Source organism: Ambystoma mexicanum, chromosome 13 (genome assembly GCF_040938575.1).
Source record: "Ambystoma mexicanum isolate Mex_15411 chromosome 13, UKY_AmexF1_1, whole genome shotgun sequence".
Lineage (NCBI taxonomy): Eukaryota > Metazoa > Chordata > Amphibia > Caudata > Ambystomatidae > Ambystoma > Ambystoma mexicanum.
The window spans coordinates 366,422,814-366,437,917 of record NC_090938.1 but is presented as its reverse complement, the minus strand read 5'-3'; the positions used below and the strand labels follow the sequence as shown (position 1 = coordinate 366,437,917).

The window sequence follows — 15,104 nt, the reverse complement described above, 5'->3', positions numbered from 1 at the left end:
TTTTGACCCCCCAAACCGCATGTTTTAATTTGTAACAGGCCATTTCTCTTCCTTTCATTACCGCAACTCTGTACAGAAGCCCCATCCCTCTTGCCCTCCGGTATCCCTCTTTTGGGGGTCTTCCTCTCGCTTCGAACTTCTTCCCATTAGCAACCCCTCACCCGCGCCCCCTCGTGTGACTCCCAGCACCCCAACACACTCCCACACTTTAATGGTCCCTTTACCATTCTCCGATCCGGTGGAGGTCTCGCAGTCCGAGATGACCTGCTGGGGCTTGCGCTGCTTCCTCCGGGACATCTCCCTCCCGTGGCTCTCTGCTCTCCGTGCCCCCCAGCTGCCGTGGGTGCTGCCTGAGGCGGTGGGACCCGGTGAGTGTCCTCCGGACTCTGCTGCAGGAGGCGCTGAAAGAGGATCCCCTCCCCTCCCGGCAGCCTCCTCCAGGCCCTATTGTGCACCCAGAGAGGGCAGCTAATCCCCCACCTCCACCCCACCCTCTTGGGCCCTCACTAGCAGGGGGAGGGAGGCTGTTAACCCTTCCCCCGCTGACCTTGCCCAGGACTGGGCAGCGGGCTGGTCAGGCCTGGCCTAGCAAACGTGTGAGAGATTCCCGCTGTAGCGCCTATCGCGTCGTCTATGCGCTAGGGAGAATACATTTGTTTCACCAAAAGTTCCCTACCGAGAGCACCTGCACACTGTGCACAGCATAATAAAAGCAATATTAATGCGAAAAATAATTATTTTTATGTAGTGCTTGTTGCGATAGTGCCGTTGCTTCATAGCACAGTAAGTTACTATCAAGCAACTAATTGATCCTATTTTTATTAGACTTGTTTTGGCGCGAGTTATGGCTGAATCGCTGCAACCAGTGGACAACGGGCTGCTCACAGTGTGAAAGATGCATGAACACACAGAACTAACTATCTTATGCCCGACACGTAGCTAGAAACATCGACATTTTAGAAGGTACCAGAGGAAGATTTTGTGGAAGACAGCAGGTGAATTGTAATTGCCATATTACTTGAGTTGTATCGGAAATTTAAGGAGGAGTACGTAGAAACCTCTAATTGATAGTAGTGTTTTTGGGCTAGAAGTGAGCAGCCATCCTACACAAGCGGAGTATACTCACATTTATATTTAGAATAATCAATTTGAGCCAAGTTTGAATAGTGTAATATTCCATTTCAGCCAAATCACACATTCCACAACGCCACCTAGTAACCATTGCTGGAAATACATCTCCAGTTCAGAGCCACATCAGCAAGACATTGTGGGTATGCAAATTAGCTCAAAAGCAAGCGCTTGCTCCAGAAAATTGCCTTTACTTTAGGGGGCAGTGCTACTGTGTACATAGCTTAATCAACCCAAGACATGTCTCAAGACTGCAGACAACTACATACCTGGTTTCACTCTTATTAGGGATCATCAGTGTAATATATAACCTTAATTGAAATGAAATGCGTAACCTTTTCCGGTGTATCCCTGTATGCTGTGTTTGATTAATAAACACGTTACAAGCCATTTTCAACACTTGGGCGTGTTTTTCACTTTGAGTGGTATTCCGCGACCAAGAGTGCGGTTCGCGTGCCTGCCTTCAGTGTTTTTTTGTTGTTGTTTTGAGATATATATATATATATATATGTATATATATATATATATATTCTGTAGCACCACTCATACTAACCCTCATCTACCCATATGCAAAGCACACCTCTCCACTCTCCTCATCATTTATAACACCATGATATGATATGGCATTTATAACGCGCCTATACACAAGTGTTTCAAGGCGCGACAAGGCAGGGGGGGGGGGACAAAGGGAGGACAGACAACCATCCTACTAGGCCAGGTGTCATTCAGATCGCGCAAGTGCATGGGAAGGGGGGAAAGGAAAAGTGGAGGGGGAAGGGTGCATTACATGGGAAGTGGAATAAATAAGGTAAATAAAACACATAAAACAGCCAGCTGGTGGCAAGTGCAAGGAAGTGCAGACAAAGTGCTGGAAAGGGGACTGAAGGGATACAGAAAACGGTCCCCAAGTGCAGAGGGTGCCAGGGAGGCAGTGCAGGTGGGTAGTTGACGGGGCCTGGGCCAGAGATTAGAGAAGGGGTGGCCAGGTAACCAGTGCAATTACAGTCAGGAATTCAGCAAGGGAGGGGAGGAGAGAAAGCAGAAGCAAAGAGGAAGGTTTTGAGGTGTTTCCGGAACCGGAGATGGTTCTCCTCGAGTTTCAAGGAGGCAGGAAGGCTGTTCCAGAGAGAGGCCCCTGCCGAAGAGACTGATCTGCCACCAACCCGTTGCTTGGAGAAGCGACTGACCCTGAGTGAGTTGGAGGCAGATGAGCGAAGAGCTCGAGAAGGAAGATATTTAGGAAGAGAGAGTTGAAGGTATTGCGGCCCCAAACCCCAGAAGGCCTTGTGTACAATGCAGAGGATTTTGAATTTAATCCTCGCAGCCACTGGGAGCCAGTGCAGAGATTTCAGTCCTGGAGAGATACAATCCCTCTGCTTGAGGCCAAGGACAAGTCTCGCAGTCCTGTTCTGGATAAGTTGCAGAGTGTGGAGAGTGGAGGCAGGAAGATTTAGATAGAGGCTGTTACAGTAGTCCAGATTGGAGAGGACCAGGGCTCTGGAGACAGTGAGCTTCTCGGGGAAGGATAGGAAAGGAAGAATACCTCTAAGGAGGTGCAGCTGGTAGTGTGACCTCTTAGAGACGTCAGAGATGTGAGGGGAGAAGGAGAGTGCAGAATCGAAGATGACCCTGAGGTTTTTTGCCTTGCAGGTGGGAGAGGGAGGATGGCCAAGAGAGGCCGGCCAGAGAGCTGCATGGAAGGAGGGAGTGGGTGTGCCGATGAGTAGAATCTCAGTCTTACTGCCATTAAGGTAGAGGTTGTCGGCGGCACACCAATCCTGGATGGCAGACAGACAGTCAGAGATGAGGGAAGGAGAGGAGAAGGAAGAGGCCGAGGGTAGCCTGAAAATGAGCTGGGTATCATCCGCATAGCACTGAAAGTTGGGACAGAGAGCTGTGATGCGGTGGGCAAGGGGTGCCAGGTATTGGTTGAACAGCCAGGAAGAGAGGTTAGATCCCTGGGGACACCACAGGTAGAGAAAAAGATGTTGGAGAGGAAGGACCCAAGTTGGACCTGGGAGGGTCGGTCGGAGAGGAAAGAAGTCAGCCACGCCAGAGCCTGACCAGTGATACCCATCACACAGGCACTCCACAAAATGGACTCCCTCAAGTCACAAAAACCCAAGCGGCCACAACCATAAACCATGGTTCAAGAGCTCCCTCCTCTCTATCAAGCAAGAAGCCAGAGACCTAAAAAGAACCTGGCAAAAGAACCCATGCACGTCCCGAGAACACCACTCAAACACTGTGGCAAGAAATACAATACAGCCAGGGGGCACTGTTGAGCAGTCAAGGAAATTGGCTGCCTAGCTCTTCAGGTCCGCGCTACGGCTGAGAGTGAGGCGATAAGGTGGCTGTTCTGATGCACACATAGCGCTCAAAAAGCTTAACAAGACTGCTGAAGCTAGTCGGGTGCACCAGTCCGACACCCAGATCTGGAGGAGCCCTGAGAATTGAACATCTTCCTGTGAAAGAGCTGCGACGGGGGAGGAAAGACAGACACGCGCGCCTTACTCAATTCGAGACAAACCCCGGCTCGGGGTGTCGCCCAAGTAGCTAGCCCCACCCCCAACCCAACACCGGGACTGCGCTGGGCCCGGACCTCTGCAGATAATCTGCCGGATTCACCATAACGAGACGGCGGCTCGAGAGTAGACAAGAGCCCGCAGGACACAAGTGCTACAGCCCGGCTGCAAAGTCCGGGACAGGGAGGAAGCTGAAGGGTCCTGAGGCGGCTGCCGCAGCAGCCCTGAAAAGCCTGGGGCATGCTGACATAGACGCCAGCGCTGAGTATAATGGCCCACACTAGAAGTGCCCCAGAACAATACAGCACACACTTGCTCAGACCTGCCGGCTCCAGACTGAGCAGGGAGTACGGAGCTAGATCCCCGGCAGAGCATTGAGTTGCCCGCTGGGCGACCACCGACCATTGGGTTGACCCCTACATATGGGTACTTCACATCCCCTATTGCTGGGGGCCTTGTCTGGTGGACCTGCGCGCGCCCGCCCCAGCTCCACGGCCCTTGAGGAGTGCCGCCCCGGCGGTTGACACCTTATAAGCGCACAGTCGAAGTCCGGCGAGCCTGCCTGGTACCCCCAGTGAGCCACACATAAGGCCTGCGCCTTTTCTTTATGGGACGCGTTTTGAGCAGGAGCCGAGGGACCACTGTGAGGCCACCTACAACGGATCCCAGACAACGCTCGATACGAGCCGAGGGGCAAACGTGTGCTGGATGCATACTTGGTGAATCTGCTCACACTCATAGACAGTGGCCAGAGAAAGGCCGCCCCTCCTGGAGGAAGCAGCACCATCCACTGCGCTGCAGGCTTGCTCTGGCACTCATGGAACCCCGGGGAGTGACAACAGCCCACCAGCAGAACATCCTGGCCTCTTGAAGGCCCCAAAGACACAGCACGCCACCTACATACAAGGTGAGACTCCCCCCTCCTGGGCCATAACCACCCTGACTCTTGGGCGTCCCCTGCGGAGCCGGGACAGCACAGACCAGATGTGGGCCCCCTCCCTGCAGCTGTCTGCCCGGGATGGGGTTAGACTCGCGGCCCCTCACCCCGCATCTTTAATCTGCACAACCGGGCCCCGTAATCTCCTGCTTCACCACAGATAAAGCGGATTGCCATACACTCCAGCTTGCGGGCGGGCGGCGGTGCGGTCCACCTCATTCAGGGGAGAGAACCCACACTTGAGGCTCGCACCACAGGGAACCAAGCATTGGATGAATACCACAGCACGCTCGGGAGGCCTTCTGCACCATCTGAGTCCAGCCTGTTTAAAGTTGCTCTTGCTGTGTGCCTCACAACCACTAGGCGACGACCACTGACACCAGCCCTGGAGAAGGAACACGACAACGCTACACTTGGCACATTCTGGCATATCGGCCCGACACACTCTGCAGGACACACACTTGATGTCTTGATCTCCCCTGGCCTCCCCCTCTCTATCCCTCTGACCACTCCTCTCTCCTGGAGTGACCACTGCCTTCTCTACTGCCATCTCTCACTCTCTTCCCCCCAAGCCAACCCCACCCCAACACTGCCACTTATGTTCTCGGACATCCGACATATGAAGCGTGTGTCAGCTGAGGCTTTCACTGCCACTTTCTCTCCCCCTCCTCCTCCTCTGGCTGACTCACACCCCAACAAAATCCAGTCCCATCTCTACTCTTCTATCTCTGATACTCTTGATGCTCTTACCCCTGTCATGAGGATCCGCTTGAAGTCCAAAGCCAAGTGCAATTCCTGGCATGACTCCGACCTAGCTACACTTAAACGTAGGTGTAGGGCAGCAGAGAGGAAATGGAGGACTTCTTGATCTTCCTCTGACAAACTGGCCTGTCGCCTGCTCCAAAGGCAATACTGACTCTGTCCGCACTAAGAAGAGAGCCCACATTGAAGCCTGTGTCTCTGCGGCATCCAACAACTCGGCCGAACTCTTTAAAATCTGCAAGGAGCTTGCCAACCCTGTGGCAGTCTCCACCCCTCCTCTTGCCTCCCAGGCTCTCTGCAATGCCCTTGCCTCGCACTTTACTTCAAAATCCCAGGACATTCTGTCCACCCTCTCCTCCCCTGGCCCCCATTCCCTCTCCGTCTGTGCTTACAGACCCCCCCTTTAACCACCCCCCCACCGTCCTTCTCTTCCTTTCCTATTTTCTCCCCTGACAAGGTCGCTAGACAAGTCCGATCTATGAAAGCCTCGTCAAAACAGGTTCATCCATCCAGGACCACATTGACACCCTCGCTCCAACCCTTGCCGATTTTTGCAACCACTCCTTTGCCTCAGGATCTTTCCCCTCCTCTCTGAAGCACTCCCTTGAGCATCCTCTTCACAAGAAACCCACAGCTGATCCTTCCTGTCCGGCTAACCATCACCCAATTTCCATTACCCCCTTTCTGGGCAAACTCCTGGAAAAGCTGGCCATCTCTCATCTTAACCTTCATTAAGACTGTGTTGGCTGTCTCCATGACCACCAGTCTGGCTTCAGAGCGGCCAGAAGCACAGAAACTGCTCTCCTGAATATCCGTGAAGATCTGCTCTCCAACCTGGACTCCAACATTCCCTCTGTCCTCATCCTTCTTGATCTCTCTTCTGCCTTCGACCCGGTCAACCAGACCATCCTGCTCAACTGTCTCCGTGATAACCTGGCCATCACTGATCAGGCTCTGGATTGGCTGACCTCTTTCCTCTCTGATCGACCCTCCTAGGTCCAACTGGGGTCCCTCCTAGCATCTATCTTCCTCTCTACTTGTGGGTTCCCCAGGGGTCTAACCTCTCACCCTGGCTCTTCAACCAATACCTGGCAACTCTCGCCCACTGCATTGCCATTTTCTGCTAAAATTTCCAGTGCTACGCTAATGACACTCAACTCTTTTTCCGGCTGCCCTCAACCACCTCCTCTCCCTCTCTCATCTCTGACTGCATAACTGCCATTCAAGATTGGTGTGCCGCCAATGATCTTTGTCTGAATGCCAGCAAGACAGAGATCCTCCTTATCGGCACACCATCTCCATCCTTCTCCCTCACCATCTGGCTGGCCTCCCTTGGCCCTCCTCCTACCCCTACCTGTGAGGCTAAGAACCTCAGGGTCATCTTTGACTCCACACTTTCCTTCTCCGCCCATAGCTCTGAGGTCTCTAAAAAGTCAAACTTCCTACTGCACCCCTTCAGAGGTACTCTGCCTTTCCTCTCCTTCCCTCAGAAGCTCACCATCTCCCAAGCTCTGGTTCTCTCTAGGTTGGACTATTGTAACAGCCTCTTTATGAATCTACCTGCCTCTACTCTCCACCCTCTGCAACTTATCCAGAACAGGACTGCGAGACTTGTCCTTGGCCTCAAGCCCTGGGATCGTACCTCTCCAGCCCTGAAATATCTCCATTGGCTCCCAGTGGATGCAAGGATTAAATTCAAAACCCTGTGCATTGCCCACAAGGCTTTCTGAGGCCTTGGTCCAAAATACCTTCAGCTACCCCTCCGCAAATACCTCCCCTCTTGAGCTCTTCGCTCCTCTACCCCTAACTCCCTCCGGGTCAATCGTTTTTCAAAGAAACGAGCTGGGGTAAATCTTTATCTTCGGCTGGGGGCTCCCTCTGGGTCTAGTAAGATCTTTGTTGTTGTGTTGTGTTCTCCCCTGTTCACCTCCCTTGCTTAGTCGCACTCTGAAACACTTGTGTACGAGCGTGCTACAAATAAAATATCATATCATATCATATCGGCACACACGGCTGCGAGAAGAAGATAACTCCCAGCTGGGGGTGCGAAAGAGGAATAGGAACAGTTTCCCACACCCCAGACACATTGAGCCCCCTCGCCCCCCTGCGTGGGTGACCCCTCGGGTTACACACTACCCAAGCATACCCGGCTTGTCAAACAAGCATTGAACTCAATCCCTCAAAACATCCAAATGGACGGAACCCCTCCATGGGGCACTGTAGACTGTATAAAACAAAGTGACACTGCTGAACTAGAAAAACGGAGAGCACCCACAAATAAGTTTCCGCCAAAGACTTCTGAAACACAACGCCCCTCTCCAACTGCCCCTTAGAGGTGACCCACATGTGGTGTCCCTGTATTGCTTGCAATACCTGCAGACTCCCAGGAACCACAAATACCCAGCCACTGGTGGCAAATCACTCGAGACACAGCCAAGCTGCGCCTCGGATCTACCTCACTACAGTTATATACGACCAAGGGGGCCGTCGGAGGGAAGATGGCAGGTGCAATGGACAAGTTTGCAAAGGCAACCCCGCGAGACGACACTGGCCAGTCTCGACAACCCCCAACAGAGCCATCCACCTCGCTCCCGACACCCTAGCAGATACCGGACCTTTCAAGCATGATGGAGGCCATGGCGAAAGGGTTCGCAGTTGGGCATGAAAAACTCAATATTAATGCAAGTGTAGCCTCGATACAGTCCCAACTAGCACTTGTGGGGGCCTGAATAACCAAAGCAGAAGACCGAATTGGCACCAACGAAGACAATATCCGTACATTGCAAGACACAGTATCCACCCTCTCCAAAGATATGAAACAAGTCAAAGGCAAGTGCGATGACCTTGAATCGTGCTCCCAGAGAAATACTATTAGGATAGTAGGGGTTCTGGAAACACTCTGACCGGCAACATATAGCTCGCTGTCGAAAACCTTCTCAGGAACCTGCTAGCTCAGCCCGCCCTTTCGTATGTAATGTTGTAATGTATCTCTGTATCACGTGCTGCAAATCATTCCTCACTGTCAGAACTAAGCATGCTGAATTGTATGATCCAGTCGGTAGTCTTGTTGCCCTGTACCTCTCTTGCCAGTAATAAATAAAGTAAAAAAAGAAAATACAATACTGCCATACGCAATGCCAAAGCCACCCATTGCCTCCAAGAACTCTGATCCATTGGCACATACACCCTCATCATCCTTACTGCCAAAACAAAACCTGCACACTTCCTAGGTGATGCATGCCCACCTAATAGAGCATACAATTGCATCACTGCACTCACTCGCCACCGACTCAACATTAACGCCTGCCTCTTACATGGCACTATCCCCGCTGCTCACAAAACTGGACAAATCTCACCCCTTCTCAAAAAACATCTCTTTACCCCCACATTCCCCGAAAATCACCGCCCATTTCACTATCATATCATACGTTGCCACAATCATGGAACGCTTCATCACTACTCAAATGCAACAATAAATCACAACAAACAACCTACTTAACCCCTTTCCATATGGCATTTGACATGTACACAAGACTGAGACGAACAAGTTACTCATCAACTGTAACGTTCTTTCGACTGGATTTTCCTCCCACGTATTCCTTATCTTTGATAAATCCATTTCCAGCTTGTTAGCCTCGGAATTTTTTTCAGTAGAGAGCGCTGCACGTCGACGTCCCTCAAAGGAGTCTGTATCGTCGCCGACGTCACCATAGGTTTAAATAGTCTCGAGCAGCGTCCTTTGCTCAGTTTCGTTTTGAGGTGCTGTGTTTGTCCATGATGAGATGGCTAGTCCCCTTGAAGGAGCGTAGGTTGCAATTACAAGGGAAGTTTTACTGTGGGGAAGGATGGGAGGAACATCCAGTCGAAAGAACGTTACAGTTGGAAAGTAACTTGTCCTTCGAATGGATTGTGTCCTACCACGTATTCCTTATCTTTAATAGACTCCCAAAGCAGTAATGAAAATTGGAGGTGGGAGTAAAATTAATATGATCTAAGTGCGCACAGAGTGCAATACAGCTTGCCCAAATTTAGTCCCCTGGCAAGTGGAGGAATCTAGACTGTAGAATTTGGTAAAGGTATGTGCAGACGACCATGTGGCAGCTGCACAGATGTCTTTTATTGGAACTCCTCTCTGGAGACCTGACGAGGCTGCAATACCCCTGGTTGAATGAGCCCTGAGGTGTTGAGGAGGGTCTTTTCCTGCCAATTTATAGCACTCTAGGATAGTTGGAATTATCCATCTTGAGATGGTCTGTTTGGTGATGGCCAGGCCCAGTTTATGTCCTGCATACCCCACAAACAACTGGTCTGCTTGCCTAATTTTCGCAAGTCTGCTGATGTAAAAATTCAAAGCATGCTTTGGATCCAGCCTGTGCAATCTCTCTTCCTCTTTCCCTGGATGAGGAGGAGGGTAAAATGAAGGCAAGATTATTTTTGTATGTGATATGGAATTCTGAGACAACCTTTGGGAGGAAATTAGGCTTCACTTGAAGAACTACTTTATCCTTGTGGAAAATAGTATGTGGAGGTTTGCAAGATAAAGCTTGTAGCTCGCTCACTTTTCTGGCAGAAGTTATAGCCACTAGGAAAACTGTTTTGAAAGTGAGAAACCTTATTGGACAGGAATGGAGATGCTCAAAGGAAGTTCCCATTGGAAATTTTAAAACGAGATTTAAATCCCACAGGGGAACTTGAAAAGGAGTCGGGGGTAGACATTAGTCAACCCTTTCAGAAACTGAATGACTAGAAGCATTTTAAAATATGAAGGTTCCTCAGCCGTGCGTTTGAAGATTGATAGCACAGCGAGGTAACCCTTGATTGTGCCAACTTGAAGTCCTACATTTGCTAAGAATAGCAGGAAAGATAACACCATCAGTGTGTTGCATGAAAAAGGGTCAATATCCTTATCTCTACACCAGCTGCAGAATTTGTTTCAACGTCAGCGGTATAATGATTTGGTTGCTGGTCTTCTGGCCGAAAGCAACACCTCCATTACTTCATCCAGGAGGTCCCAAACTTTGTATCTCAACCTTTCAGAAACTATGAATGAAGGTTGAGAGTCCTGGTATCCGGATGGAGAACCTGACCCTCCCCTTTGTGGAAGACGAATCAGAGGACAGATGGACATGTCAAGAAGATCCAGGTGCCATGTCCTTCTGGCCCAATCCGGGCAATTAGAATCATGGGTTTCCGGAATCTTCTCAGCCTCCTTATTACATGAGGAATAACAGGGACTGGAGGAAAAGGGTATAGAAGTGGAAACTCCCAGTCCACCACAAACGCATCTCCAAGAGCTCCTCTCGGGGGAAATTCCCTTTAGCAGTATTGTTCATATTTTTTGTTGACACTCGTTGCAAACAGATCCACCCGAAGGATTCCCTAAAGGGTGAAGATCTCTTGAAGGACTTCCTGAGCTAGTTCCAATCATGGGAGACTGAGGTCTGCCTGCTCAAAGCGTCCGCCGCCGTGTTCTTCTCTCCGGCTAGGTGAACTGCTGATAGAGAAATTCCTTCCTGTATTGCCCAGAACCAGAGCTGCATTGCCTCTCTGCACAGTGGCAGTGATCCTATGCCTCCTCTTTTGTAGAGGTAGTGCATGGCCACTGTGTTGTCTGTCATTATCAGAACATTTTTTCCCTGTACTGATGGCAGAAAAACTTTCAGTGCTAGCCTGATTACTCTCAGCTCTAATAGGTTAATGTGTATTCTGGACTCCGATGAAGACCAACGACTGCTGATGGTTAAGTCATTGGGATGGGCTCCCCACCCTGTGAGTGAGGCATCCGTCACTATTGTTATCTCCTGCCATGGTTGCCAAAACAGTTCTCCTTTCAAGATGTTCTCCGACAGGCCCACCACTGGAGGTCTTGCGCTACTCTGTTCGGATTTGTAGGTGATCTGACATCTTCCCTGAGAATTGCGACCATTGTGTCTTTAGAGCCCACTGGAGAGATCTCATTCTCAGGCGAGCCTCTGGCACTAGAAAAATGCAGGTTGCCATGAGGCCGAGCAACCTCAAAAAGTCGAAGGCTGGTAGACACTGGGAATTTTGAAATCTGGTCACCATCTGAAGAATATCTTGAGCCCACACCTCTAGTGGTGAGGCTTTTCCCAGGGCTGTGTCCAGGACTGCTCTAATGAACTGGAGTTTCTGTGATGGTATCATATAAGACTTCTTTAAGTTGAGGGAGAAGCCCAGCTTGTGGAGGAAGTGGCGAACATAATCTAGATGATTATGAGCTTGTTCCGGGGACACTGCTCTGATCAACCAGTCGTCCAGGAAGGGGTAGACATGAACCCCTCCCCTCCTTAGACTTGCTGCTACAACTGCCATTAGCTTGGTGAAGACCCTCGGGCGGAGGTCAGCCCGAATGGCAGAACTCGACATTGATAGGGAGAACTGCCAATGGCGAACCTCAGGTACTTTTTGTGCTTGAGATGGATAGGCACATGAAAGTAAGCATCCTGAAGGTCCAGATACAAACCAATCCTGAAACTGGAGGCCCTGAAGGATCTGAGAAAGGGTTACCATCTTGAACTTGTCCTTCCTGAGAAATTTGTTCAATTCCCATAAGTCCAAGATGGGTCTCATTCCTCCGTCCTTTTTCAGTATTAGGAAGTATGGGGAGTACCAACCCTTTTTCCTCTCCGCTACAGGTACTGGTTCTATAACACCTTTCTCTAGCAGTTCTAAAATCTCCAGCATAAGGAGCGGATCTGGAAACATCAAAGAGTTGTTCCCCAGTGGATGACTCTGATGAGTGTGTAGGAAAGGCAGTCAGTACTCTTGGGCAATTGTCTCCAATGCCCAAGCATCTGAAGTAATAGCCTGCCATTCTGTCAAATGTTGAGTTAACCTCCCCCTACTGGTGTCTTGTGAGGGGAGACCTCAGGGGGGTTTTGGAGCAGCTGACACAGATTCTGAAGGCAAGGCAGCACCTGCCGATTTGGATTTGGTACCTTTTCCCCGTTCACTATGGGTGATTTGTCTCTGGCCCCTTTGAGCTGACTGCCCTCTGCCTTTTACGAATGCAGAGTAAAAACAAAAGGGCCTTCCCCTCCAGGACATACCTGTGGGTCGGTTTGGAGATTGACGAATTGCAGCTCCAAGGGATTTGGCCGCCGCTTTGGAGGTTTGCAATTTCTCCAAACTGTCATCAGCTTTTTTGCCAAATAGAGAGGTGCTGTCAAAGGGCATATTTAGAAGTCTGGCTAGCACATCAGGAGCAATACCAGATTTCCGCAACCACGCAAACCTGCAGATTGCGGTACTGGCCGCCATGGCTCTGCTGATGCTGTCAGCAACGTCAAGACCTGTTTGGAGGGACTTGCACATCGCATCCTTCCCGTTCTTGATGATATTCAAGAATGTGTCTCGTTCTTCCCCTTCTGGGAGACGGTCAGCACCCGTTGAAGCGCACTCCCAAAGGGTGTGGCTGAATCTCGCCAGCGTGCAAGTGGCGTTAGCTGACTTAAGAGCCATGCTGCATGCCGAGAAGACCTTTTTGGCCATGGCGTCAAATTTCTTGTCGTCTCGATCCTGCGGTATTGTGGGGTGTGCCGATTGTCTGCCTGATGAAGTTGCAGCCTGGACTACCCAACTCTCTGGGGTCAGATGCTTTGATAAATTCAGAGGGTCTGAAACCGACGTTCTGTATTTCGCATGGAGTTTTTTATTCACTGCAGGAATTACTTCCGGAGGCTCCCACTTTGCAGTCACTTTTTTCTGTAATGCTACATGGAAAGGAACGAAAGGGTCTTCCTGAGGTCCCTTATTTAAGATGTCTGTTAAGTCATAATGGTGAAAAGTGGGTGTAGGTGTTGACCACCACATGAACTCCATTATTCTACTCAAAGCGATCTATAAGATCCCTCTGCGTGGTCACCAGGCTCTGGTTTGCTGAAATCTACCTCTGGAGAGGTATCTATGCCACTGGCATCCTGTAAAGACTCGTGCAGCTCTCTCAGTCTGATCTCTTTTGATATCAGCTCTTCTGGTAGAGCAGGTCCTGTGGGTTGTAAACCAAAAGGTCTTTCGGAATCAGAGTATTCCCCTTCCTCATAAATAGAACATAAAGCTCTGAAATAATGAGAGCGTGGGAGAGGTGTGAAATCCATTTCAAGTGATAAAGGGTCCATACTGGTCATCACTGCTTGAGAAAGAGTCGGAGTTGTCGATGTAGACGTCGTGGGTCTCGACATAATCGCAAAGTACGTCGATATACTTGAGGATGGACTCGATGTTGTCAAGGGAATTGGTATTTTACTGGATGTCGTCGATGGAGTCGATGCCATCTTCAAGGTTTTCGAAGGACCTCGGGTGCAGGTGGCGCTGACGGGGCATGAGGTTTCGATAACTTTGCTTTTATCAAAGTCATCGACGGTGTCAATGACGCAAACGTGGGTTTCTAAGGTGTATTGGACGTCTTATGTGTCGAAGAGGCCTTGTCTCTGCTCAAGGGTTTGTGACGCTCTTGAATATTTTGCCTTGCCGAGGTCGACGACTCACGGTGCTTATTTTTATTGGGTTTTTCACCCGGGTATCACCTCTAGGCATCTCCGAGGGGTACAAGGCAGCGTTCTCGAAGACCCTTAACACTTTCAATCGAAATTCTTCCCACTTAGCCGTAGAGCTGTGTTTCGTGAGGCAGGTGACTTTTCTGGCGAATTGGAGGATGAAGAGGAGGGTGATCTATGGCGCCTCTTCCTGCTGTGTCTCGATTTAGATGAGTGGTAAGAAACACTACAAGATCTCGAGCGGGAATGTTTTCTCCTTCGACGAGGAGATGAATGTCTCGACTCGCCCGAGGACAATTTTGAAGAGGTAGAAGATTTAACGGTCTTACCTTTTTCCAGCTTCCCCCTACGCTCCCTCAAGGCTTTCACCAATATAAACATACATTCCTCACACTCCAAGCACGGGTGCTCTGGGCCCAGGCACCATAGACAGACTCTGTGAGGATTGATCAAAGACATCTTTTCACCACAAACCCGCCATTTTTTAAAACTGGATCGGGGCGTCGATGAAGCGGACGAAGATGCCATCATAGATTGAAGATTTTCTTCACAGAAATTTGAAGTTTTGTTAGATTCTCTGAGGAACCGAGCGTCACGTCTCTGAGGCTCTTGAAGCGCAGAAAAACGGGCCGAGCAACGGACGCAGCGCAAGACTATTTATACCTATTTATACCTATTGTGACGTTGGCGCCGATACGGGGGCCTTCGAGGGACAACGACTCGAGGGACGACGATGAGCAGCGCCCTCTACTGAAAAAAATGTTCTGAGGCCAGCAAACTGGAAATGGATTTATCATAGATAAGGAATACGTGTGAGGACACAATCCATTTGAATGCTACACTTCACATAATTGGTGACCTCCACAACATCACTGACAAGGGACACACAGCACTACTCACCACCACTCTCACAGGCTTTTGACTGTGTGAACCATAACCTGGTTTTGGCTTAAATTGAGAGACGGGCATATCCTGGGACCTTTGCTGTCAATTCTGATAGATATTCATGAACACAACCTGTTGCGAGTAAGGTTGAATGGGCAGGTCGACCTGACAGAGGTCTTCAGTAAGCTGAGGGGTCTCCGTCAGGGCTGTACATTAGCTCCTTGCCTGTTCAACCTTTACTTGGCGGATCTGGGAGACACCTTGAAAAAGGCACTGTTTGCCCCCCAGAATATCCACTGAGACAATTCCGTTCTTGATATATGCTGACAACGTTATCTTTATGGATAGGAC

The 15,104-nt window shown here is 50.1% G+C and overlaps 1 protein-coding gene across 2 annotated transcripts in view; it reads right to left on the bottom strand.

The window, feature by feature from the left end:
- SALL2 (spalt like transcription factor 2) overlaps window positions 1-15,104 on the bottom strand; it is a 633,863-nt gene that overhangs the window by 209,510 nt on the left and 409,249 nt on the right. The window contains exon 1 of one of the 2 annotated variants that reach the window (XM_069633884.1): window positions 225-432. The exons of the other annotated variant lie outside the window; for it this stretch is intronic. Within the exon in view, the coding sequence (XP_069489985.1) occupies window positions 225-297 (73 nt within the window). The 5' untranslated portion in view covers window positions 298-432. Of the gene's footprint in view, window positions 1-224; window positions 433-15,104 lie in introns of those variants that run through there. 2 annotated transcript variants of the gene reach the window in all.